The 26456-nt window shown below is 45.0% G+C and overlaps 1 protein-coding gene across 1 annotated transcript in view; it reads right to left on the bottom strand.

Moving 5' to 3' along the window:
- LOC122807832 (RNA-binding protein 5-like) overlaps positions 1-26456 on the bottom strand; it is a 1001232-nt gene that overhangs the window by 647815 nt on the left and 326961 nt on the right. The window contains exon 11 of the mRNA XM_044078931.1: positions 7560-7647. Within this exon, the coding sequence (XP_043934866.1) occupies positions 7560-7647 (88 nt within the window). The remainder of the gene's footprint in view (positions 1-7559; positions 7648-26456) is intronic.

Raw genomic sequence — 26456 nt, forward strand, 5'->3', positions numbered from 1 at the left:
CCTTGTCCACTAATAAAGGTTCTAGGGAATGCAGTTACAAGACAACAGCAGGTTTTCACATGGACTGACAGACTACCTGGGAAACTTTTGACCAGTACTAGGAGATGTTATGCTGGGAAAAGCCCAAAAGTTACAATTTACTCTTGCAGTGGACCCTCCAACATAGGACACTTTGTTCAGTTTCTCAAAAGGGTTTACACCCCCCCCCCCAAAAAAAAAATTAAACACTTTCGACATCTGCTTAACTACCTGCTTAAATTCAGCATTTTGTCAAACCAAGACTCACAGTACATACAGGACCACAAAAAAGGAGAGACCGTCAGTGGGAGTTTCACCACTGCTTGCCTACTACAAGTAACTAGTTACAGATAAAGCCATAACTCGTTCTTACTGCATTTAATGATGCTCTCTCAGCTGTAGCACAAAAGAAAAAAATAAAACTTAAGACTACAGTGTATGCAGATAGAGATGAAATTTGTCTGGAACAACATAATGGCACTAGAACACAAGACAAAGGAAAACATACAGGACCTTGGGGTACAAATGTTACTAGCACGTCTTTATTAAAGGTACAACGACAACTCACACCATTACTTGTCTTATTAAACTTTTATATCTGTAGTACCATTACTGCATATTTGCAACTACTTACAAATGACGGATTTTTCCAAAATGTTCATAACTATTGTATAGTCTCGCTTGTATTATTTTAACACTCACGTATAACTACATCATCTTTTTACTTTGTTTTTGTGTGTGGAGCTTTTCTCCCCGGGCCTCCACTGAAAATGGATGTGTCCCAGTGGACTTTCCCAGTTAAATGTAAAATAAATAAAAAAAAAACAACAACTGGACCAAGACCAGGACCTGCCCTCGCTCCTTGAAAGGAAATGGACAGTACTTGGAAAATTTAAGAGTACAATACATAGGAGCTTCTTTCTCCCCACAGATCACCACAAAGTTTCAAAAAAAGTTTGCAGCACTCAGAATAATGAAGTCCTAACAAGGTTTCACTCAAAATGCACTACTCAGCATATCACCTTACAGAACAAAATGCATGCCAAGGGAAATGCTTTTAACACTCCTACTCCAGTACAGCTCTGGAGGTTTGTACTTAACTTCCAATGACTGCATCCAAAGTTGGTTTTTTTTTTGGCAAAATCAAGTTATGTCCTCGCATTTCAAACAAAATATTCATACGTCTCGAGTCAAAAGGATAAATGGCAAACTATTCCGCATAAATACATTTTCACAGTGATAGTATTCATTAGACTTTAGGTCTTAAATTGGATTTAAGAGTCATAATTAAATATGAACAATCTTAGTAACCACTAGAGCTACACACTGCCAGAAGCACTGTTTTTCTGTGAACCTTCACATCAGGCTAAGCAGTTTTGCATATTTTACTTGGTTAAGATATGCAGAGAAAATAGGGAAACGACAATATAAACAGCAAATGAAAATAAGTAATCTAACAGTGGAACCTGTGTGTTGAGAGACAGCCTTGCAAGACTATCTGCAAATATATAGAGCAGAGTATATTTTTCTGTATTAGAGCTAAATTGTTGCTTAGATATCTGTTGTCTTACTGTTCTGCAAATATACAGAGATCAGTATATATTTTTTTGGTTTTATAATTTGCACTGTGATTTCTCACATCTCTGTTGAAACTGTCACCCCCCCCACTGTTCTTGGCTGAAGTTTAAATTTGGTGGCTTCTGCAGTGCCCGCCCCACTGTAGACTTGATCTAGGACACTCCCCCAGTCCCATCTCTTTACCGCAGTCTACCTAATAACCCTTTCTGCACTTGCTTTCAGTCCTTTTTAATTTAATTACATTTTTTCAAACTGTGTGGACAAATATTGCTACATACTCAAGTGTGCCAGCTTGCACTGCATGTGAATTGTTTTTACTACTGTTTTTGCTACTTTTCTGACAAAAAAAATTGTAAGCCTGTTTCCTACCTTTCCTGTAATTAGTGTTCCAGATACAGATTTGCTGTATCCAGGACTATTTGTAAGCATCTGAGCCCCCGAAGCCTTTCTGTGTTGGAGGGAAGCCTTCTAGCTTATCAGTGGGAGTGGTAAGCACTAGCTAACCTGTCTACCATATAAGGAGTGGTTCTGGCCCAGAATTTGCAGTTATTGGCCGTTTGGGCGGTCTTCCATCTCTCAACTTTCTGATTTGAAGGCCTGCATTTGCACTTGTTTCTGTCCTGTATCTCCTGGGCCCATCTCATTTGCTCACTCAGAAAAAAAAAATTATCTGCTTTTACTGTATTTGTGTTTCTTTCTTCTTTATTTTGCTTTTGCATCATCTTAAAAGTACTCAATTGTATTTATTACTGCTTGGTGTAACTCATTCTAAGCCTTTTAGTTTAAGCACTTGGGCTTCAGACCAGTTTTACATTAAGAAGGTTTGTGGTCTGCACTGTAGTGGCAGAAAAGGTAGCTTACATCCAAATTGGGAACTGCTGATTGAGGGCTCAGCGTCTGTTATTCTAAAAGTCTATTAATTCTGGTTTAAGCACTTGGGCTTCAGGCCAGTTATTTTACATTAAAAGGGTTCGTGGTCTGCACTCTTGTGGGAGGAGAGGCTGGACTCTGCCCTTCTGAGCTGGGAATTTCTGGTTAAAGGCTTATAGTGCCTGCATATTTGAACTGCTTCTTACTGAAATTGGTACACCTTGTTTGCTGTAGCATAGACTAGATCCAGGCCTGCTGAATCTAGCTTTGTTTGTATGCTTGTTGTTTGTTTGCTTGTTATTTCCCTGAAATGCTAATTCCACCTAAAACGCAGCTTTTCAGCGCTTCTGTGGATCCCTAGTGATATCTGCATTGCTTACTGTACTTATTTCCTTGTTTCACTTGAAAGAAAGTTACTGTTCGTCATTTTTGCATTTAAGTTACCTGGCACTTGCTCACTAAAGCAATTATACAAGTCAGCACTAAAAAATTAAAAGCACTACACCCTCACAAACTCCCCTTGAGTACCTTGCTCCCCCATTGGCCCTTTTTTCAATTATAAAGGAATTCCCAATACTATTCTAGCATGTCCAAAGGTCAGTTGTTAATCTCCTCTCCAGTCCAGCTGGTGAATCTGGGAATCTTGAGGCAATGTTACAACTGCCTCATGTACACAGACAACCCTCTCCTCCTCGCAACAAATTCCAACACATGTGAGAGATGCAACCATATAGCCATAGTGGAGGCTAAGCTCTCTCAACTCAGTACTGTTGAAACCAGTCAGGAGGAGAAGGAAACCACACTCACAACAATTCCAGTCTCACATAGACCTACCACGACAGCAAACCAAACAAAAACACACAAAAACATACTCGGAGGCTCTAAATAAAAATCTGCCTAAGCAGCAGAGACCTCCAAAGCAGACACCCAAGCAACCGCTACCCCAAAACAAAACACGTGCAACACATAGCTCACAAAGCCAGTGTGCCGAACAGTCTCAGCCCTTAAGGCTAAACAACACACCTGATACACTTGTAATAGGTGACTCTATCGTCAGGCACACTGATGTCCCGCTCACCAGGCTGAACAAGGAGAAGGTCACGGTGAGCTGCCTGTCGGGCGCTAGGATCCGCCACATAACACAAGCACTCAGGTCACTCCAAGGCAAGTACAAATATGACTCAGTCATTGTCCATGCTGGTGTGAATGACCCAAGACGTACCTCCCTGGACTACATGAAGAGAGAGACAGAGGAGCTCTCAGAGCATGTAGCCCAGGCCGGTATGACCCTGACCTTGAGTAGCATCTTACCCTCAACCAAGAATGATGCCACAATATGAAGACAAGATGATCAATTTCAACAATTGGCTTAAGTATTGGTGTCATTCAAAGGGGATCCAATGCCTGTCAGCCTGGGATGACATGCTCGACAAGCCATAATGCTTCGCTAGGGACGGCTTGCACCTGTCACCCCTGGGCTTTTGGATATTGGCAAAGGCTCTTGCTACCCCCATAGTGCCTTTTTAGGCAAGGTTCAAAAGACAAACCCACCTCCATAGGTATCACAAGGGATAAGAAGCTAAGAGTAATGCTACTCAACGTCAGAAGTCTAAACCTCAAGATGCACGCACTCGAAACTCTCCTTAGCATGGAGAACATCGATATATGTGCAGTAACAGAAACCTGGTTCAAGGCTCCCGAGAGCACCCCAGCACTACCAGGTTATACCTCATACCATGCTTTTCGGCCCCAAAACTTGGACTGAACCACAAAAGGAGGGGGGAGTATCAATATTCGCCAAAGATACCCACACATCCAGGTTGGTGGCACAGCACAAAGCATCAGAATATCCATGTGCAACTAACAGTAGGTAAAACTGCCTTCCAGTTTATAGCCTGCTACAGACCACCCTCCCAAACCCAGGTACCCCACTCGGCCTTCCTGAGAACACTGGAAAATATGAAGGTCTCTCCAAACATCATTATATTGGGCGACTTCAACAACCCAAACAGACTGGGAGCATTACTCTAGCTCCAACACCTTAGCCCAAAGGTTCCTAGAATTTATAAACTCAAATGCTATGGAACAACTTGTTACCACTCCCACAAGAGGGGAAAACATACTGGACCTGATCATCACCAACATGGGGACTCTATGCTCCAGACCAGAAATGTATCCCTCACTGGTAAGATCAGACCATAAACTAATCTCACTGGATACTCACATCCCGACTCCACCCCCTGCCCTGAAAACCACAGTGAAAAACTTCTCTAAAGCAAATTTCTCACGCCTCAAAACCGAGGTGGAATCCTTCAAAGCCCACGGGCCTGTGGAAAATACGGCCCAGACCGCAGAATCCTTTATAAACGCATCCTATGAACACCTTCAGGAATGCATGGATCATGCAATCCCAAATAAAACCAAGACCCAATCCTACAAAGGCAGATGTCCTGTCTGGTGGACCCCAGCCATAAACTATACAATAGGAGGAAGCTACCACATGATCGAGCAAAATCCCAAAAAGGGAAGGCATCTCTGATCAGTATTAGCAAAAAATTACGGGCACTCAAAATCGTCTAAGGCCAGCTTCGAGAGAAAAATTGCACAGGACATTAAGGATAATCACAAGGCTTTCTTTAGTTATGTTAGGAACCTGGGTGGGAATTCCCAGATATGCTCAGAATTAGTCCAAAATGACAAAAAATACACCGAACCCACAGACATTGCCAACATCCTAGCTGACAGGTTCAGCGCAAACGTCCCCCCCCCCCCCCACCAAAAGGGAAAATATCTATCTCAGCAGAGTGCTGCCCCCCCCCCCCCCATCTCAGATGCTCAGGTAAGAGCTGCCCTCTCCAAAGCAAAAAACACAGCATCAATGGGACCAGACGGTGTCCAGGGCTGCGTCCTACATAAACTCCAAGAAGAGCTAAACGCAAACATAAAACTACTGTTCAATCTCAGCCTTACTACAGGATATGTACCCAAAGAGTGGCGTACAGCAACAGTGGTCCCTCAACGGATCCTGGAAACTATCGCCCCATAAGCCTGACTATCTTGGTCTGCAAAGCTATGGAAAGGATCATCATGGACCTCATAAATAAAGATATTGGGAACCTACAGACACTGGATCCTACCCAGTTCGGCTTTAAGGGCAGATCCTGCCTCTTAAACCCGGTTGATTTCTTTGAAACAGTCACCAAGGCCATTGACGAGGGGAAGGTGGTCCATACAGCCTACCCGGACCTCGCAAAAGCCTTCGATACAATACCCCACTCGGGCATTATAGATAAGCTCACCAGCATAAATATAAACCCCTATGTCACTAGATGGGTTACAAACTGGCTCATGGACAGAACCCACATGGTTAGAATTGCTGCAGCCATGTCAGACTCCAAACCAGTTACAAGTGGCGTCCCACAAGGCTCAGTCCTGGGACCTCTCTTGTTCGGTATATATTTCTCGGAGGTACAGGCCAACACGGAAGGACTGTGGCTGACCAAGTTCGCAGATTACTGCAAACTGGGTGCCATAATAGACTCTCCAGCCGACACAAGCATCCTCCAAAAGGGCCTCATAGAAACAGACAACTGGTGCCAGAGCCATGGCCTCAAGCTAAACGCCAAAAAGTGTATAGTCATCCCCTTTGGCATAAACAAAGTGCCCACAAATTACCACATAGGTGGTAATCCATTAAGTACAGAAGAAGTAATTAGGGACCTGGGGACCCAAATTGATAGCAATCTCATTTGACAACCACGTGGCCAAAGTAGTTAGAAAAACATTCTATATAGCCGACCCAATCATGAAGTGATTCACATCTAGATCAGGAGAGGTCATCGTGCCTCTTTACTCATCCCTCATCAGGCCCATAATTGAGTACAATGCTCCTTTTGGGATGTACCTTACCAGACACCTGCAGCAACTGGAAAGACCCCAAAAGTACCTCACCAAGAGGATCAAAGGGCTCAAACAGATGCCATATGCTGCCCGGTTAAAGAAACTCCAGCTCTACTCAGTGGCATACCGCCTGCTCAGAGGCAAGCTGTGCCTGACGTATAAAGCCATGTCCAACACAGAATTAATGGACATGCTGCACCTCAGAAAATCCAAATCCCATCGAGCTATGCGCTCGAGAGACTTGAACCTCAGCACTGAAATAAACAGGACATGCTGGAGGGACAGATTCATAACCCAGAGGCTCCCTTCACTCTGGAATAAAATCCCAGTCCAGGTTAGGCAGAGTCCCTCACTGACTCTCTTCAAGAGGAATCTTGAAGAGTGGATGGGAGATCGTAGGTTTACCCCGGGTACCACTTCTGTGTCACTGTTAGACAGAGGCACAGTATACTAACCTCGAAAAAGGGCATAGCAAAATTAATTTAAAATGGGTGGCGAAAGCCAAACACACACTGGCTAGGCTTATAAATGCCCTAGGGCAGATAGCCTAGTATGAACTTATGAACAGCACCTGACATCACTGCAGCTGTGTTTCCCATTAAGTTTTAGGACAAAACACTTCACTAATATGCAAGCAGCATGGTTTTGGCATTTTCAATGCAAACACAAACAATGTACATTAGACTCTAGATGTTTCAGCAGGAATACCTGGAGGAGTCACCAGGCTGTTATATCTGCATTTCATAAAAAAACAATCCTAGCTCAAAACAAAGCATACCAATCCACACTATTTTCCGTTATTAGCCATAAAAAGTTGTACACATTCCTAGCACACTGCCTAAACAGGATGCTGCAAACCAAAGCCACTCCAATGGTGAAAACAGTTCAGTTGCGATTTCATCCTTCTACAGTCTCCCATTTGATTATACTATGCAATTTAGTTCTACTACAGTCTGAACCCTTGCCTCACACCCTCCATGGACTTAAGTCCCGACCTCCAACTTACTGTGGGGTAAGTATTTATTCCAGTTAGTTTGGTTTCTTCAAAATTCCCAAAATACTGTCCAACTGGAGACACCAAATTATCCACATACATTGCATTTATCCCTCCCCCTTGGGTCCAGGTATTAGCTGAACAGGGCATGTGACATACCAGTTCGTTTAATCACTTAAATGAACAAATTAGGAAATACCTGGCTGGATGACCACTGTGCTGCAGCTATCGCTGTGCTGGCAACAGAGAAAGCACTGACTCGAGCTCCATCAACAAGAACCAAATCCCTAGGAAGAAGAAGGACAAATGATACACAGTGGGGCAAAGTATATGAAAATGCAAGAGCTTCCATCAATTCCTATTAACATTCACAGTAAGAAGCAAAGTAACAACACATTCACATACCAACTAGTAGCCAGTGATCCCACCAAGACTTATACCTACAAAGAGTTTAAAATCACTACAGTATTTTTGGAAGCAGCTATAAAGAGTGAGAAAGCAACAAGCCTCAACATTTCTAATACATCTACTTCTCACTTGAATCTGCAATTCAAGCAAAGTATTTAGCAACATTACATTATTCAGTCAAACTAACCAATGCTGACATTTTATGGCAGCACTGCAACAGCAGGTCTGACTTATCATGGTATTACAAGTTAAAGTCAAATGGTCACTGCTGCAATAACTCATGTAGAATGTGAGTAAACTTCTAAGTATGACACTGCAGGAGTGAGCTTGTTGCATAAACCATGGTTACGTATGTCATTAAAAGTGCTATGGTAGCCCAAGAGTTTTTAATGAACTAAACGGTAGAATAAAGTAAACCTACCCTGAAGTGGCAAAACCATTCTGCCCGACAAAAGGATGCTCAGCTTGTAATGCCCTGTAGCCTAACTCCCAAATACTCTGTGCTAATAAAGTTTGACACACAAAGTAGCTGCTGATCAAAGTTACTCTATGATGGCCACAACAGAACAACATACATCTACAGGCTACTAGAGGACATACGGAGAAACTCGAGAAACAATATCACAAACCACAAGCAATAAAGTCTCCATTAAAGATTAGCCTTTTACAGTCAAGCCAATTCAAAGTTTGATATTGTGCAGTAGCTGCAAGTGGTTAAAGACAGGATGAATGGGCTGTGTGGTGGGGCGGAGTTATCTGATCAGATATTCTGCTCTTTTAGTACAACTACACTTGTGTATACTTGCCATAAATGTAGATGTTTAAGTGTATTAACTGTTGCAGTCCTGACTTAAGGGATTTCCACAGTGGAAGACCTTGGTCAGCCAGACCATCTCAGAACATTTTTCCCCTCCTTCGGAAGCCGGCAGATGCCCTGTTTGACATCACTATGTTTGGGAATAAAAGGATTCAGCCAGCACCATGACCTCAGTACTTTCTCGGCCCAACAAGCAGAAGCCCCTCATGAGTCCTTCAAGGCTAGGAGTCTAGGGCCCTGTATTGCAGAATAAGCATGAAGGAAGGGGGCCACCCTGACTGAAGGGACTGTCCTAGTCTATCCCACAGGACAGAGGGGAAGGAGGAGGGAAAGAATACAGCAACAGTGAATACACTAACACCTACATTTAAGATGTGTGTACATAACTGTACTAGGGTCTGTGTGTAATACATTAACACCTGCATTTACGACGTGTGTACACAATGACGTCTGCTGCATGTTTTATACCCCTGACTACCTGACATAATGGAAGAGGAGACAGCAACCGACGCAGGACCCAAGACTTTGTTATTCAGGCCGACTGAAGGCAACCTGCCAGCAGATTACCCAAATGTAATGACTGCAACAGTGAAACACGAAGAACATCTGTGCTAGGGTCTGTGTGTTTCACTGGTGCAGTCCTGCAGTGAATACACCAACACCTACATTTACGACGTGTGCACACAACTGTACTAGTGTTTTTGTGTTTCACTGTTGCAGTCCTGCAGTGAATACGCTAACACCTACATTTACGACGTGTGTACACAACTGTACTAGGGTCTGTGTGTTTCACTGTTGCAGTCCTGCAGTGAATACACTAACACCTACATTTACGATGTGTCTACACAACTATACTAGGGTCTTTGCATTTCACTGCTTTAGTCCTGCAGTGAATACACTAACACCTACACTTACGGCGTGTGTACACAACTGCACTATGGTCTGTGTGTTTCACTGGTGCAGTCCTGACTTGCGGGAGGATTCCTAAAGCTGAAAAGGAGGCATGATGGAAAGATTACAGAGAGCCATGAATGCTCTGAAAAATGGCAGTGGCAAATCCTACTCTGGACCTGGAAAAGGTAGGAACGATGGTAATGTTTGGTGAAGGTATGCACTAAGGAACACGTAAGCTGCTTCTAAAATGTCCTCGGTGGCCACCCCTTTAACAAAAGCAGTAGAGATAGCCCTACTGGAATGTGTCCTCAACATCAGGAGGCTTCTTACCATGATGGCTGTAGCAAAAGGAGATACAGTGGGTGATCCATTTGGAGACTGTGTTTAGAAACTGCTCTCCCCTCAGAGCTACTAGCAGTCCACAAAAAGAATGTCAGGAAAATACTCTAAGTAGTAAAGCAGTTGCCTATGCACATACAAAGAATGATGGATCCTTTTCTCCCTTCTACTGAGGAAAAGGAAAAATAGTTGTGTAAAATCTTACAATAACCACAGATGTCCCTCTCTTCCATGCTGCAGTGTCCTCCACCTGAGGCGACCGGAACGACCCGCTTATATACAAAAGCTTAGCCTGGCTGCTTAAGATGTGTGGGACATCACATACAAGTACCATAAAACACGGGTCATAAATACGTCTGCATGCACAGACCTCAGAAGTGAATGCCCCCAGTCTAGCAAGAGTCTAAGGATAGTTGATAAAGATGCCATCCAGAGAGGGAAAAAAAGAACAGAAACAAGGTGTCCTAAGAGGGGATAGGAATACTGCAACATGGAAAAGGAGGACATCTGTGGTTATAAGATTTTGCTTCACTATTCTACGTTCTTTTATTCTCATGCTACAGTATTCTAAAGTTTAGGGAGAATACCAAAGGCCATCATGTAAAATGAGGAGATGGAGGAACTATCCAGGAAGCCATGCAGGATGGCCTTAGCAAAACCTGGCCTAGCCGTAGAGATGTCAAATTTGCAATGTGTGCATTGGCATTCAAGTGGCTGCCTATAGAATGGAGGCTTATTTAGTCCTTTGAAAAAGGCCCTTGAGGAGTGAGCGCTCACTGGACAAGGCAACTGCTCGCCATGGAAGGACTAATAGAAGGATATGGTGTTGGAAATCCAAGAAGAAATTGTTTGCTTGGAAACCGCTTTACCCAGAGCGCTGGGATGTAAGGATACAAGCAGCTGGTTGGACTCTGATGTGCTTGATCTTGTCTAAATTATCTGCGCACATCCAGGGAATGGAGCACTCTTTCTCATGGTCATTCTGAGGAGAAAGTGGGTAAATGGACAGATTAAGTGACAGTTCACTGACCACTTTATGCATGGAGGGGTTGGTGCAGAGAGAAACACTGCCTTTATTAAATACTAAGAGGAGTGGATTGGCCATGAGTGCTTGTAACGCTGAGTCCCTCCTGGCAAAGGTCAAGGTTACAAGAAGCACAGTTTTCCAAGTGCACATCTTTAAGGTGGCGGAGGCCGATGGTTCACAGGGAGCAGTCTTTCTACAATACAATTCAGATCCCAAGAAGGATGCATGGGTTTCTTTGGTGGTCTAATGTGTAGGACCCCCTTAAAAAAAAAGCTTTACCTCTAATCCGGATAGTAATGAAGGGTTGAGAGGTAAGCAAGCAGAGATGACTGATGAATGGACTTTCAATGAAGAATATGACAGTTCAGACTTGAGTAGCTCACACAGATAAGTCAAAACTAGAGGTACATCTGCCCTAAAGGGATCTAGTTGTCTGTGTAGACACCAAATGGAGAACCTTATCCATTTGAATAAATAGGATTTCCTAGTAGGGAGTTTCCTGACGTCCTGCAGGGCAGAAAGCACGTCCTTGGAATAAAGGTGTCGAAAAGGGATCATAAGTTTATCACCCACAGGGTTAGACAGTTTGTAAGATGGGTGAATAAGGGATCCCTTTTGTTGTGTAATGAGATCCACCTTGTGAGGTAACTTCAGGTGACTGCCCTTGGCTAGTGAAAAAAGTATGGGGAACCAGTACTACAATGGTCAGAAGGGGGGTCACTAACAAGATTTTCAGTTTGTCCAGTTGAATTTTCAGCAGGACTTTCTGTATGAGAGGGAAAGGGGGATGCATAAAGAAACATCCCCTTCTACGAGACTGTGAAGGCATCAATCCTCCATGTTTGTGGGGAGAGGGCACTTGTGCAGAATAACTGTAGTTGTCTGTTCAGACAGACGGCAAACAGATCTATTCGTGGTGTACCCCACCTCTGGAAAATGTCCACGAAGACCTCGCTGTGCAACATCCATTCATGATTCTGTGATAGACACCTGATAAGGGCATCCACCTGAACATTGGTTTGTGAGGGGGTGTAAACTGCCTGCAGCTTCCCTTTGGAGAAGGGTAACCATTTCCCAAGCCTGGATGGCTAGCCTGCGGAGCAAGAAGGATTTAGTCTCCCCCTGCTTGTTGATGTACCACAACACTGGTATTGTCTGTAAAAATTGAGATCCTGGATGAATAAGGGGAAGGAATGCCTTTAGGATAACAGCAGTCATCTCCTCGACATGGATGTGTTTTTTTCCAAAACAAGTGTCCCATTGAACCTTCAGGCTTTTCATAGTCACCCCCACCATCCCAGGTTTGATGCATCCGTGTACATCTGTTGAGCTGCTGGGAGTGGTTGTAATGGTAGTCCTGGATTCAGATAAATTTGCTGGATCCACCAGTGGATTTCCTTCTTGAGGCAGGAAAGGAATGGACCTGAATCTCTAGTGGATGAGTGTGTTACGACCAAACATTCATCAGGTACCATTAAAACCTCAAATGTAACCTGGCTAGGGGTAGCCTGGGAAGCGTGGATGCCATGAGACCCAGGAGGTGAAGGAAAGTACAGTTGTGTACACTTACCATAAATGTAGATGTCAGAGTGTATTCACTGCAGTCATCACACTTGGGTTATCTGCCTGCAGGTAGCCCTCAGTCGGCCAGAATACCAGAGTCTTGGGATTTCTGCGTTGGATGCTGTCACCTCTTCCATGACGTCAGGTCGTCAGGGGTATAAAACATGCAGCTGACGCCATTACATCAGTTTTTCTTGCCCCAGATGTTAGGAGCCCCCAAAATAGGAAGCAATTACATGGTGTGGAACACCTCCAGTAAAAAATAAATACCATAGCCATAAAATATGACCAAAAAGAGTAAAGGTAAAAAGCAGAGAAGTCAGGGGACTGGAGGGAGGGTAACCAGGACTGCAACAGTGAATACACTCTAACATCTACATTTATGGTAAGTGTACACAATTGTACTATGTTCTTCGTGTTTCACTGTTGCAGTCATCACACTTGGGTTGATTCCCAAAGCTGAGGAAGGGTGGAGGCAGTCAAGAAGTATTAAGACTGGCTAGCAGGCCTTGTAAGACTGCTGTGGCTAATCCAGGTCTGGATTTAGAAGACCAGTGGTAATTTTGGTGGTGTGTACAGAAATCCAAGTTGCAGCTTCCAGGATGTCCCTGGTATGGGACTCCCCTGAGAAATGTTGTAGAAATTGCGGTACCCCAAGTGGAATGAGATTTGATCCCCTGTGGGACAGGTTTTCCATGGTGTTTGTAGCAGAAATGGATGCAGTGTGCTTTGCTTTGAAATGGCCTTGCCCTCTACCCACGTAGCAAAGCTGACAAGCAACTGGTCAGTTTTTCTGAAAGGCTTAGTCCTGTCAAGGTAGAACCTGAGCTGTCTGTGCACGTCCAAGGAGTGCAGGATACTTTCCCCTTTATTCTGAGGGTCAGGGGAAAAAGGTTGGTAAATGGATGGGTTGGTTTAAAGCCACACTGGATACCACCTTGGGCATAAATGATGGGTTAGGGGAAACCTGCCCGCATGGAAGATAATGAAGGGTTCCACAGCCATAAGAGCCTGTAACTCAGACACTCCTTGAAGTGATGGCTAGAAGTAAGGCTGCTTCCCAAGAGAGAAATTTTAACTCTGCTGTAGCAGCAGGCTCAAAAGGGGGAAGAGTGAGCTTCTCTAGTACAAAGTGAAGGTCCCAGGCAGGAGTGGGAGCTCTCCTTGAGGGTATTCAATTGTTAGCTCCTCTCAGGAACTGTTTGACCAGAGAGTGACAGAAGAGGGGTGGCTCAGTACTGTAATGAGCCGATATGGCAGAGGCATGAATCTTAATTGATGAGGACAGGCCTTTGTGGAGCAGTTCTGCTAGATAATACAGGATTTGAGGTAAGGTGGGCACGGCTGTGTCCTTTTCTTGAGACTGGCTCCAGGAACAGTATCTTTTCCACTTTTCAGAATAGAATTTCCTAGTACTAGGCCTCCTAGCCCAAAGGATGACATCCAGCACCTGTTTGCTGAGGGCTGTTGGTGATGTATTCAGGGAATAAGCCAGGCTGCAAGGTTCAGGGTTTGCAGCTGAGGATGCAAAATCTGTCTCTCCTGCTGGGACAGCAGGAGAGGGGGGTCTGATGTAGGTTCCAGGGTGGCACTGCTGTCAGACTGCTTAGGAGCGAGTACCATTGCTGGCGTGGCCAGTCTGGTACAATAAGGATTGTCCTTGGCCTGTTTGATCTTGAGTAGTACTTCTGAGAGGAGGAGGAAGGCATACATTGAGAGGTTTTCCCAAGTAAAGGATAGGGCATCCACTTTCCATACTTGGCTATGGGGAGTTCTGGTGCAAAATTTGAATGAGTTGGGATCCAGTTTCCACTAATGTAGGTCCACTAGATTTCTGCTTAAAGTCATCTGACAGTGAATTTGCTTTGCCTGGCAGGAATTGAGCTTGCAGGTGCACTGGATTGCTCAAGGCTGTGTTCCACAGAGCCATGGCTAACCTGCAGAGTGGGTAGGAATGATCCCCCCCCCCTTGCTTGTTTATGTACCACATAACTGTGGTGGTGTCGGTCTTTATCAAGAGTTGTCCTGGAAGGATAAGGTATTTGACTGCCGTCAATGCATTCTGTACAGCTAACATTTCTTTTTGATTGACATGCAGGTGAATTTGTCCTGGGCTCCATTTGCCTTGAATGCATTTGCCCGTCACGTGAGCCCACCATGCAGAGTCTGATTAGTCTGTTGTCAGGGTTTGGGCGGCGAGGGGTTGAGTGAAAGGGAGTCCTTTTTTGTGGTTGCAAGCATCTGCCCACCAAAGGAACTCTTGTCCTTAAGCAAGGAATGATAGTAATCACAGTTTCCAGATCCTGAGAATGTTGACACCAGAGACTTTTCAAGTACCACTGAAGTTTCCTCATATGCACTCTTGCATATGGCATTAGGAGAATGCATGAGGCCATGAACCCTAGGGCTTGCAGTATTTTTCTTGCAGTTAGCTGGGTTTTGGGGACCAGTAGCTTGAAGTAATTTGTCAAATAAACCTGCTTTTCTGGAGTGAGGAATGCCATCTGGGAAGTTGTGTTCAGCTTGCTCCCATGAATACAAACTTTTGGCTGGGTACCAGATGCGATTTCTTTTCGTTTACAAATGTCAGATGCTGAAGTAGCAATTCCTGACTGTCCACCTGAATCAGGCAATCGTCCAAGTATGGGTAAATTTGAATGCTTCTCTGCCTGCAGTATGCAATGGCTGGAGCCAGACACTTTGCGAATACCCTGGGCGCAGTAGATTAGCCAAAGGGAAGTGCAGAGAACGGATAGTGCATAGCACCTGCCCTGAAACAGACATTTCCTGCAAGATTCCTTTATGGGGAAGTGCAGATAAGCTTCTTTTAAGTCTAGGGTGACCAGCCAGGAGTCCTTGGCTAGCATAGGAAGCAGCTGCTGGAGTGCAACATTTTGAATTTTGGTACCACCAGGAAGGTGTTGAGAATTGAGAGATCCAGGATATGGTACCAAGAGTTCTCTTTTCTGGGCACCAGGAACAGTCTGGAGTAGAAACCCTGTCCCCTTTGCTCTGTTGGAACAGGCTGAACAGCCCTGATATTGAGGACAGAAAGTATGTGCTTTTGGACCTCTGCCCACTGGTTTGGAGGAAGGTCTGGCAACCCACTTGGGGTTGGGAGTGAGTGGAAGTAGAAGCTGTAACCCAGGAATACAATGTTTAAGACCAAGCAGTCTTGGGTAATGTACGCCCAGTTTTTTGCATGCAGGGTGAGTTTTCCTCCTAGGGGTGCAAGTACTTGGGCATGGCTGGGAAGGATGAAAGACAAGTCATTGTGAACTTTTGCCATATGGGGGTGGCTTACCAGTAAGTGTTTTTGAGGTGGGAGCACTCCACTGTTTAGATCTGTGCATACCTTTAGACTGTAGTCTTTGTGGTCTGTTGCCCCTGGGTTTGGACTGAGACGGTCTGGGGGGGACTGGAAAGGACCAGTTTTTAGAAGGCCAATGCCTACTGAATCTAGGTGGCTGTACCTAGAAGAAATTGTTTGCATAGATTTAGCTTTTCCTCCCATCCTGAAGAAAGTACAGTTTTGTACCTACCATAAATGTAGATGTCCGATAGGTATGCATCTGCAGTCATAACATATGCATTGTCCTGCCTCAGGCAGCCCCGCGGTCGGCCGGATTCCAAAGTCTGGGTCTGGCCTCAGCTGATGTCACACTTTCCCCTACATCAGAGCTTCTGGGGTATAAAGGCATCAGCCGATGCCATTTTCCTCAGTGTTTCTTGCCCCAGATGCCAGGTGCCCTCTAGGAAGGCTAAATTCGGAAAAAATGTTGAAAATTCCAAACAGTAGCAAACAAAATATATATACATATATACATACAAACAAATACACCATAATAGATTCCCCCAGCTAGCTGAAAGAGGGGTAAGCACCCTAGGAATACCACAGAGGGGAAGGAGGGTGGGTAATCCTGACTGCAGATGCATACCTATCGGACATCTACATTTATGGTAGGTACAAAACTCCTTCAAGGATGCATCTGCAGTCATAACATATGGGTAGAATACCATAGCCAAACTGGGGGAGGAGGTACTAAGATAATGATGGTGTAGTTAAGATCCCCTGTAAAACTGCAGTTGCAAAACCTGCTCGGGATCTGGAGTATAAAGGTAGATTGTAATGCTTGGCAAATGTATGCACGGAGCTCCAAGTAGCAGCTTCTAAAATGTCCTTGGTAGCCACCCCTCGTAGGAAAGCTGTAGTGGTGGCCGTGGCTCTTGTGGAGTGAGGCCTGATATTTTCAGGAGTTGTCTTTCCATGAAAAGAGTAGCAGAATCGAATGCAATTTCCTATCCATTTTGAAAGTGTCTGTTTGGATATTGCTTTTCCTTGCACTCCAGTTGCATATGCTACAAAAAGTTGGTCAGTTTTTCTGCTGGTTTTAGTTCTGTCCAGATAGAAGCGTAGTTGTCTATGCACATCCAGGGTGTGCAATAGCTTCCCCCCCTGTTCTGTGGGTTAGGGAAGAACGTAGGCAAATGAATAGCTTGGTTCAAGGATACCCTGGATACCACCTTTGGCATAAAAGTAGGATTGGTTCTCAGAGGCACTCTATCCTGGTGAAAGATAAGGAAAGGCTGCACTGCCATTAGTGCCTGTAACTCGGATACTCTTCTTGCTGAAGTGATTGCTAGAAGGAAAGCAGTTTTCCAAGATAAGAACTGTAAGTCTGCTGATGCCGCTGGTTCAAAAGGGGGTAGTGTTAATTTTTCCAGCACAAAGTTGAGATCCCATGTAGGCAGAGGAGGTTTCCTTGGAGGTTTTACAGTTTTAATCCCTCTTAAAAATTGTCTGAGGAGAGGGTGAGAGAAGATAGGAGGATCCGTGTTGTACTCTGCTGAAATTGCTGAAGCATGAATATTAATGGAAGAATAGGACAGGCCATTGTGGAACAGTTCTGCTAAGTATTCTAGGATGTGTGCTGGGTTTGCCAGTGTGACATTTGTACCCTTTGATGCACTCCAAATGAGGAATTTTTTCCATTTTGCTGAGTATGTTTTTCTTGTGGAGGGTCTGCGAGCCTCCAGGATAATGTCCTTGACTCTCTGAGATAAAACAGTTTGGTTTTGTTTTAAGCAATTTTCCAGGCAGTTAGCTGCAGTGTTTTCAAGTTTGGATGCAGGATCTTGTAGTTCTGTGTTAGAAGTAAAGGCCATAGTGGTAGAGGCCATGGGTTCGTCCAAGACATGCTTCTCAGTAGCGGATACCAATGCTGCCTTGGCCAGTCTGGAGCTATCAGAATCCCCTTTGGCTGTTCCTCCCTGATCTTCAGTAGAACTTTGTACATCAATGGGAGAGGTGGAAAAGCATACACTGTTGGGGCCTTCCAGCTGAAAGAGAGGGAGTCCACCCTCCAGGCTTGTGGGTGGTATACTCTTGAGCAGAATTTGTTCAGTTGGTGGTTGAGTGGGGAGGCGAAGAGGTCTATCTCTGGCATTCCCCATTTGTTTGTTATGATTTTGAAGATGTGTGGATGCAGCATCCATTCGTGAGCATCCGTGGTAGTTCTGCTTAAGCTGTCTGCTAGTGAATTCTCTTTTCCTGGTACGAATATGGCCTGCAGTTGGATGTTGAGATTCAGGCCTAGGTTCCACAGATCCATTGCCATCCGGCATAGAGGGTAGGAATACGTGCCTCCCTGTTTATGTACCACATGACTGTGGTATTGTCTGTCCTTAGCAGATGTCCTTGCTGGAGGAATGATTTGAATGCCTCGATTGCATGCTTCACTGCCAGCATCTCCTTTAGGTTTATGTGCAAATTCAGCTGGTCTTGAGACCATAGGCCTTGGATACACTTGTCTTCCATATGTGCTCCCCATCCTAGGTCTGAGGCGTCCGTAGTGATGGTCTGCCTTGGTTGTGGTTTGTTGAAAGGCAACCCTCTGTTGGTCTGGCAGGCCTGAGCCCACCACAGGAATTCCTTTTTCAGGCATGGAATGATTGGTATCATGGTTTCTAGACTTTGTCTGTGTTGAGACCATACATTCCTTAGGTACCATTGTAATTTCCTCATATGCAGCCTGGCATGCGGGATCAAGATTATGCAGGATGCCATGTAACCCAGGGCCTGCAGGACTTTCCTTGCAGTAAGCTGAGTTTGTCTTGTCAAAGCCATGAAGTAGGCTGGTAGTTGCTCTTGTTTTTCTTCTGTGAGAAAAGCCATCCGAGTTATTGTGTCCAGATCCGCACCCAAAAATGTTATCCTTTGGGATAGCACTAGTCTTGACTTCTGGATGTTGACTGTGTATCCCAAGGCCTGTAACAGGTGTATGACATAGGCCAAATCCTTTATTAGTTTTGTCTTGTTGTCCGCTTGTATTAGGCAGTCGTCCAGGTATGGGTAGATCTGAATTCCCTGAAGCCTGCAATGTGCAATTACTGATGCCAGGCATTTCGTGAATACTCTGGGCGCAGTAGATAAGCCAAAGGGCAATGCTGAGAATTGATAATGCTCTGATCCTGCAAGAAATCTGAGGTGTCTTCTGCAATCTGGTCGTATAGGGACATGCAGGTATGCCTCCTTGAGATCTAGAGTCACCAGCCAAGACTCCTTGCCCAACATGGGAAGAAGTTGCTGTAGGGTCAGCATTTTGAATTTTGGTACAATGAGATATGTGTTTAGTGCGGACAAGTCGAGAATAGGCCTCCATTGGGTTTCTTTTCTTGGTACAAGGAATAGTCTGGAGTAAAATCCTTGGCCTTGTTCCATGGGTGGTACCCTTTCTATTGCTTTCATCTGAAGTAAACTGTTGATTTGCCTTAGAGCCTCTGGCTTCTGGTTTGGTGGAAGGTTTGGCATTCCACTCTTTTTTGGTAAAGTGTGGAAGTGAAACCTGTATCCTTTGTCTATTGTTTGCAATGTCCATTTGTCTTTTCTAATGCAATGCCAGTTATTCGAGAATAAAGGCAACTTTCCGCCTAAGGGTGCTTCCACTTGTTCCCTAGTAGGCGGAATCAGAGCCAAGTCATTGTGTCTGTCCTGTGGAAGTGGTTGTGGTTGTAGTTGTAGCTGTGGAAGTACTCCTCTGGTTGGCAGGTTGCCACTGACGTCCTCTGTAGGCACCCTTTGATTGACCTCTGCCTCTTGGGCGTCTATTCCTACCCATCTGTGCTCTGGAGGTGTCTGGAAAGGACCAATTCTTTGAAGGCCAGTTTCTGCTGAACCTCTGAGGTTGGACCTGCAGAAAATCCTTTACTGTTTGCACAGATTTTGCTTTTTCTTCCACTTTCTTTAGAATCTCCTGTGCAGGGGAGCCAAATAAACTTTGTTTCTCCATTGGAGCATCTAGGAGTTTAGCCTTGACATGGTCTGGCAAGGATTGCTCTTTTAGCCAGGCATGCCTTCGAATTACTGCTCCAGTCATAGCTGATCTAAATGAAGCCTCCAGTGCATCATAGCCACATTTTAAGAAATGATTACTGACCTGCTGAGAGTTGTGTACCAAATCCTGAAGGGACTTACGGTCTAAAGGTTCAGGAGAAGAAAGCTTTTTATTCAGCTTATCTAACAAATATTCCTGGTACTGTATCATATGGAATTGACAGTTTAAAGCCCTGGCAGAAAGAGTAGCAGATGTATAAACCTTTTTTCCCCATCTCTCTAATGCTCTTGACTCCCTTTCAGAGGGTAGGGGGTTTTTGGCAGTGGCAGCTGCAACACCTTTTGGGCCCTGAGAAATAGTTTCTGGGTCTGCAGCATGGGCTTTATACAAATGAAAGTGAGAATCCGGGACCCTGTAATATCTGTCAGGTTTGGCAGGGGCCGGGGGAAGAGAATCAGGGGCAGAACTGACACCATTATATGCAACATCAACTACTGTTAGCACAGGTGGTATGGCTAAAGGCCTGTGTTGTGGCAAGTGCAACAAGGTCCTTAGTCTTTTTCTAGAATCAGAGAAATCCTGACCCTGCCATTGAAAGTGTTCCCGAGTGTAAAGTCTCCCCAAAGGAAAATTATTCTGGAGGGGAGGCAGAAGGAATAGCGTCTTCTGCATCTGAATCCTCATAAGGTGAGTATGGCCCTTCCTGATGGTCTGATAAATCAGATCCATCCGAGGAGTAATCAGAGGAGAGAGGCTCAGGGGGTTCAGTCCTAGGCCTTTTGTCAGGAGGTGGATGAGAGGCCCTGTCTGGGTGAGGTTGGGAACCTAATCAGAGATATAAGGTCCTCAGCAAGGCTGAGAATCTGAGAACTTGAGGAAGGTCTCAGAGGAAGATTTTGCAGGTAAAGCCTTTGAAATTTTAGTTGCTTTAGCCCTGGAGAAGGCCTTAATAGACAAAGAAGCAGGGGGCCTAGCTGCCCCACGTGCAGGAGTAGAAATGTCCAATGGGATGGTGTCTGACAATTCTTGTGCGCTTGCTTCTTCGGTAGGGATTTCTGTAGCAGACTCAGCCGGGGCCTCTCTGGCCTCGGTTGTCGGAGGTATGATTTCGGCAGAAGTAAGAACCGAGGACTCTTTCAGCCGAAACCGAAACACTCGCGGTAGGCCTAACCGTGGTTTCAGCCAAAACCGCGGGCCGCGAGTGTCGGTCCTTTTCCTTGCGTTTTTTGGCTAAATGTGTAGTCAGGAGTCTCCGACGGCATTTTATATGCAAAAGCGGATCCAAAAAACTCTTCTGCAAACTCTGACCGACTTCTAAGAGTCCGTCGGTTGGAGGCGGCACAGGCTAAACAAGCTGATACGTCGTGGTCTGGGCCTAAGCAAGGAAGGCAGTAAGAGTGGAAATCCTTATGAGGTATTTGTTTCCCACAAGTTAAACAATTATTTACTTTGTCTGACATCGGCTGAGGCAAGAAAGAGTCCCCAACGGGGTACTTAGCTTTTTTAGAAATCTTCGGTAGCTGAAATCTCTGGATCTGACCGAGCAGCACTTGCGAACAGCTTCTGCTTCGGGCACCGCGTGGCAAGAAAGACAGAGGAAAATGGCGTCGGCTGATGCCTTTATACCCCAGAAGCTCTGACGTCAGGGAAAGTGCGACATCAGTCGAGGCCAGACCCAGACTTTGGAATCCGGCCGACCGCGGGGCTGCCTGAGGCAGGACAACCCATATGTTATGACTGCAGATGCATCCTTGAAGGACATCTGCTTTTGTGACAAACATTCTTGGTTTAATGGAGCATCTAGTAATTTTGCTTTGACATGGTCTGGCAAGATTTGTTCCTTCAGCCAAGCATGCCTTCTCAAACAGACCCAGTGACAGCAACCCTGCAAGATGCTTCTAAGGCATCAAAACCACACTGCAAAGTATACTTACTAACTTGGTTTGCAGAATGCATTAACTCTTGTAAACCTTTATTTTCTGCACAATCAGGAATAAACATTTTTTGTTTAATTAGTTCCACAATATGCTGCTGGTACTTCAATATGTGAAACTGGCAATTTAAAGCCCTAATGGCAAGAGTTGCAGAGGTATATACCTTCTTACCCCATCTGTCTAAAGCCCTAGAATCCCTGTCGGAAGGGGTATGGTTTTTGGCTGTAGTAGCCTTAATACCTTTAGATCCCTGGGAAATGGTCTCTGGATCCGCACTGGGATTTTTAAAGTAAATTTTGAGAGAGTCCGGTACTCTGTAGTACCCATCAGGCTTTCTAGGAGTTGGTGGTAAAGTATCAGGGGTAAGACTGGATTCCATAAAGACATCTGCAATATCCAGGACAGGGGGTATAGCTAGAGGCCTGTGCTGAAGCAAGTCAAAAAAATTCTCAGAGTCTCTTTTTGGACTGTGGGTAGTCCTGGCATTCTCAGCAGAAATGCTCTCTTAGGGTATGCAAGGTTTCACCGAAAGAAAAGTCCTCTGGAAGGGAGGCATTGTGAATGGAGTCCTCTGCATCTGAATTCTCACAGGTGGATAAGGGTATGTCCTGGTAATGAGAGGGGTCAGAGTCATCGGACTCATGGCTTGTAGAATCAGAAAGAAAATTAATTTTTTCTTTTAGAGGGGGAAGGCTGGCTTCCCCTAATTAAAGTAATAAGGTCTTCAGCCATTCTAAGCATTTGTTCCTGAGGCATGGGAGCTTGAGAATGCACTATGGTCGGTTTCCTAGGCGTAGTGCGTACTCTGGGCCTAAGAAATTCAGTAGTTTTAGTCAAAAACGAAGTAATCTGTTTAATATGAACATCGGAAGGCCTAAATACACCCTCAGAAGCCGGCTCCAGACCCATCCAAGGTAGAGACATCTGCAGGTTCCATAGTTGAAGCATCTCACGGCATACAGGACTCCTAATGGGTCTCAGTAGAGGCCTGCGAACCTGTAGAAGTGGGTATAAGGGGCTGCGAAAGCACCTGAGTACCGCCAGACTGGCGACTAGCTTAACAGAAGCATTGTCGGCAGTTTTGGACCTATGCGGTCTGTCTCTGTCTTTAGCCTTACATTTTTTCGGAAGATCAGTAGTCTGATGACTTAAAGCCATTTCGGAATACGGAGAACGAGAGTGAAAGAATTTAGCGACAAAAATGGCCAGACGACGAATAGTGCGGGCACTGAACAAGGCGCAAAACAGACAGCGACGAATGTCGTGGTCTGGGCCTAAATCTCTACTAGGTATTTACTTTCCACAGGCAAGACAATTAACTTTTTCTGACATCGGTTAGAGCAAGAAAAAAGATCTCCAATGGGATACTTAGCTTTAGAAGTCTTCAGGTTTGAAACTTGAAAAACGAAAATTTAAGGCAGCGGCTAACCGCTACTTGCGAACTGCTTCTGCTTCAGGCTCCCGTGCAAGAAAAGCTGATGTAATGGCGTTGTCTGCATGTTTTACACCCGACTACTTGACGTAATGGAAGAGGCGACTACATCCGATGCAGAAATCCCAAGAGACTGGTATTCAGGCCGACTGAGGGCTACCTGCAGGCAGATAACCCAAGTGTGATGATTGCAACAGTGAAACACAAAGATCAAAAAAATAAGTGGGTGGGGTGTGATAATTGGACTATTGTATTGACAGAGGAATTCTCATGTGGTATTTCACTAGGGGACCTACGGCAAACGCCAAAACCATCAGCCCTAGCAGCCAGAGAACAAGTCTTGTGGGAGGAGAGGGATGTTGGAGCACCCCAACAGCTGCCCGACAAAGTGATGAAATCCTGAACTTTGAGTTTGGCTCTTTGATCATAGTCAGGGGACATCCAATGAACAATAATATTGTGCGAGTGTCAACTGACACTAATACCCACTATTGGGACAAGGTGAAGTTAGAAGTACCACTGCTAGACCAGAAAGTACAGTTGTGTACACTTACCATAAATGTAGATGTTGAGTGTATTCACTGTCGCAGTCATTACACCTGGGTTATCCTGCTGGCAGGCTACCCTCAGTCGGCCTGAATTCCAAAGTCTAGGTCCGGCGTCGGTTGCTGTCGCCTCTTCCCTGTCGTCAGAGCGCCAGGGGTATAAAAGATGCAGCAGACACCATTTTCTTTAGTTTTTCTTGCCCCAGTCAGGTGACCCCAAAAGGGTAGGCTAAAAATATGAAAATAAAACATGCATGCACCAAAATATATAATATCTTCATCTACATGCAAATACACCACATAGGTTGTATAGATTAGAGCGGTGTAGATAAGTTCCAGCAAAGAGATGGGGGATGGTGGGTAACCTGGACTGCAACAGTGAATACACTCGAACATCTACATTTATGGTAAGTGTATACAAAGTACAGTTTTGTACCTACCATAAATGTAGATGTTAGAGTGTACATCCTGCTGCAGTCATCACACTTGGGTTATCTAGTCGTCAGGCAGTCCTGCAGTCGGCCGGAATTCCAAAGTTTTGGTCCGGCGTCGGTTGCTGTCGCTTCTTCCCTGACGTCAGTGCGCCAGGGGTATAAATATTGCAACAGACGCCATTTTCTTCAGTTTTTCTTGCCCCAGATGTCAGGTGCTCCCAAAAAGGTGGTCAGTAATTAGTACCAAATTGAGTAAATTTTGCACAAACACAAAAATCCCTCCAGCTATAAGCAAATACATCAGGAATGTATTGTAGAGAGTTTAGCCAGTTAGTTCAGAGGGGATGGAGGGAGGGTAACCTGGACTGCAGCAGGGTGTACACGAACATCTACATTTATGGTAGGTGCAAAACTGTACTATGTTCATCGTGTTACCCTGCTGCAGTCATCTCACACGGGTTGAATCCCAAAGCTAAGGATGGGTGGAGGAATCATAGAGGGTTGGAGGAGGCCATCAGGCCCTGCAGAACTGCAGTGGCGAAGCCTGCCCTAGTCAGAGTAAAGTGGTAAGTGATAGTGTTTGGTAAAAGTGTGTACTGAACTCCAAGTTGCAGCTTCCAAAATCTCCTTGGTTGGACCCCCCCTGAGAAAAGCTGTAGATGTTGCTGTTGCCCTGGTAGAGTGGGGCGTAATGGTTGCAGGCACTGAATTTCCATGATGGGTATAGCAGAAACGAATGCAATGTCCTAACCATTTGGAAATGGGTTGGTTTTGAAATAGCCTTCCCTTGTGAAGCTGTAGCATAGGATACAAAGAGCTGGTCAGATTTTCTGAAAGCCTTAGTTTTGTCCAAGTAGTAACGAAGTTGCCTGTGAATGTCCAAGGAATGCAGGAGTCTCTCACCTTTGTTCTGTGGATTTGGGAAGAAGGTGGGCAAGTGGATGGTTTGATTTAAAGCCACACTGGAAACCACCTTAGGCATAAAGGAAGGATTAGTTCGTAGAGAAACTCTGTCTTTATGAAAAATGAGGAAAGGTTCCACTGCCATTAGTTAGTGCCTGTAGCTCTGAGACTCTTCTAGCTGAAGTTATTGCTAGCAGCAGGGCAGTCTTCCATGATAGGAACTGAAGATCTGCAGAAAAAGCTGGTTCAAAGGGAGGTAGCATTAGTTTTTCCAGAACAAAATTGAGGTCTCATGTTGGTGTAGGTGCTCTCCTGGGGGGTCTAATGTTTTTTGCCCCTCTGAGGAACTGCCTTAGAAGTGGATGCGAAAATAAGGGTGGACCAGTGTCGTAGTGGGCAGAAATAGCTGAAGCATGGATTTTAATGGAGAAGAAGGAAAGTCCTTTGTGCAACATCTCAGTTAAGTACTGTAGAATGTGAGGCATGTGAGGCTGAACTGTGTCTTGGCTTTTAGATTGGTTCCAGGCACAAAACCTTTTGCATTTGTCCGAATAAGCCTTCCTGGTGCTTGGCCTCCTAGCTTCCAGAATAACATCCATAACTGCTTGGGAAAGAGGAGCTGGCTGGATGCTTAGGTGATTTTCCATGCAGCCAGATTTAAGGTCTTGAGTTGGCTGTGAAGAATCTGATTATTTTGTTGTGTGAGCAAATGGGTAATTTGTGGTAAGATCCAAGGTGGGCCGTGGGCCATATTTCTCAATAGTGGGTACCAGTGCTGGCGTGGTCAGTCTGGGGCTATGAGAATCAGTCGTGGTCTCTCCTTTTTGACTTTCAGAAGCACCTTTGTGAGGAGAGGCAATGGAGAGAAGGCATATGCTGTCAGGTTTTTCCAACTGAAAGAGAGTGCGTCTACTTTCCAAGCTTGATGGTGAAGTGTCCTTGTACAAAATTTTGTTTTTTGATAGTTTTGAGGACTGGCAAACAGGTCTATGTCTGGAAGGCCCCATTTTTGAGTTATCATTGTAAATACTTGTGGATCTAGTTTCTACTCGTGGGGATCCATGACGTTTCTGCTGAGGTAGTCTGCCAATGTGTTCTTTCCTGGCAGGAATTGAGCTTGTAACTGAACTTGGTAAGCCAGAGCTGTGTTCCATAAGATCATTGCTTAGCTGCATAGAGGGTAGGAGTGAGTACCCCCTTGTTTGTTTATGTACCACATTACTGTGGTGTGGTCCGTCTTTATTGTAAGTTGTCCTGGATGTAAAAGATTCTTGAAGGCTGTCAGAGCTTTCGGTACAGCTAGCATTTCTTTTTGATTGATGTACAGATTCCTTTGATCTGCAGTCCATTTGCCTTCAACGCACTGCCCTGCCATGTGTGCTCCCCAGGCGTAGTCTGATGCATCTGTTGTGAGTCTGCCTGGCTGGGGGCAAGGTGAACGGCTGACCCTTGTTGAGGTGACATGT

The sequence above is a fragment of the Protopterus annectens genome, chromosome 7.part1 (genome assembly GCF_019279795.1).
Source record: "Protopterus annectens isolate FY-2018-M chromosome 7.part1, PAN1.0, whole genome shotgun sequence".
Lineage (NCBI taxonomy): Eukaryota > Metazoa > Chordata > Ceratodontiformes > Protopteridae > Protopterus > Protopterus annectens.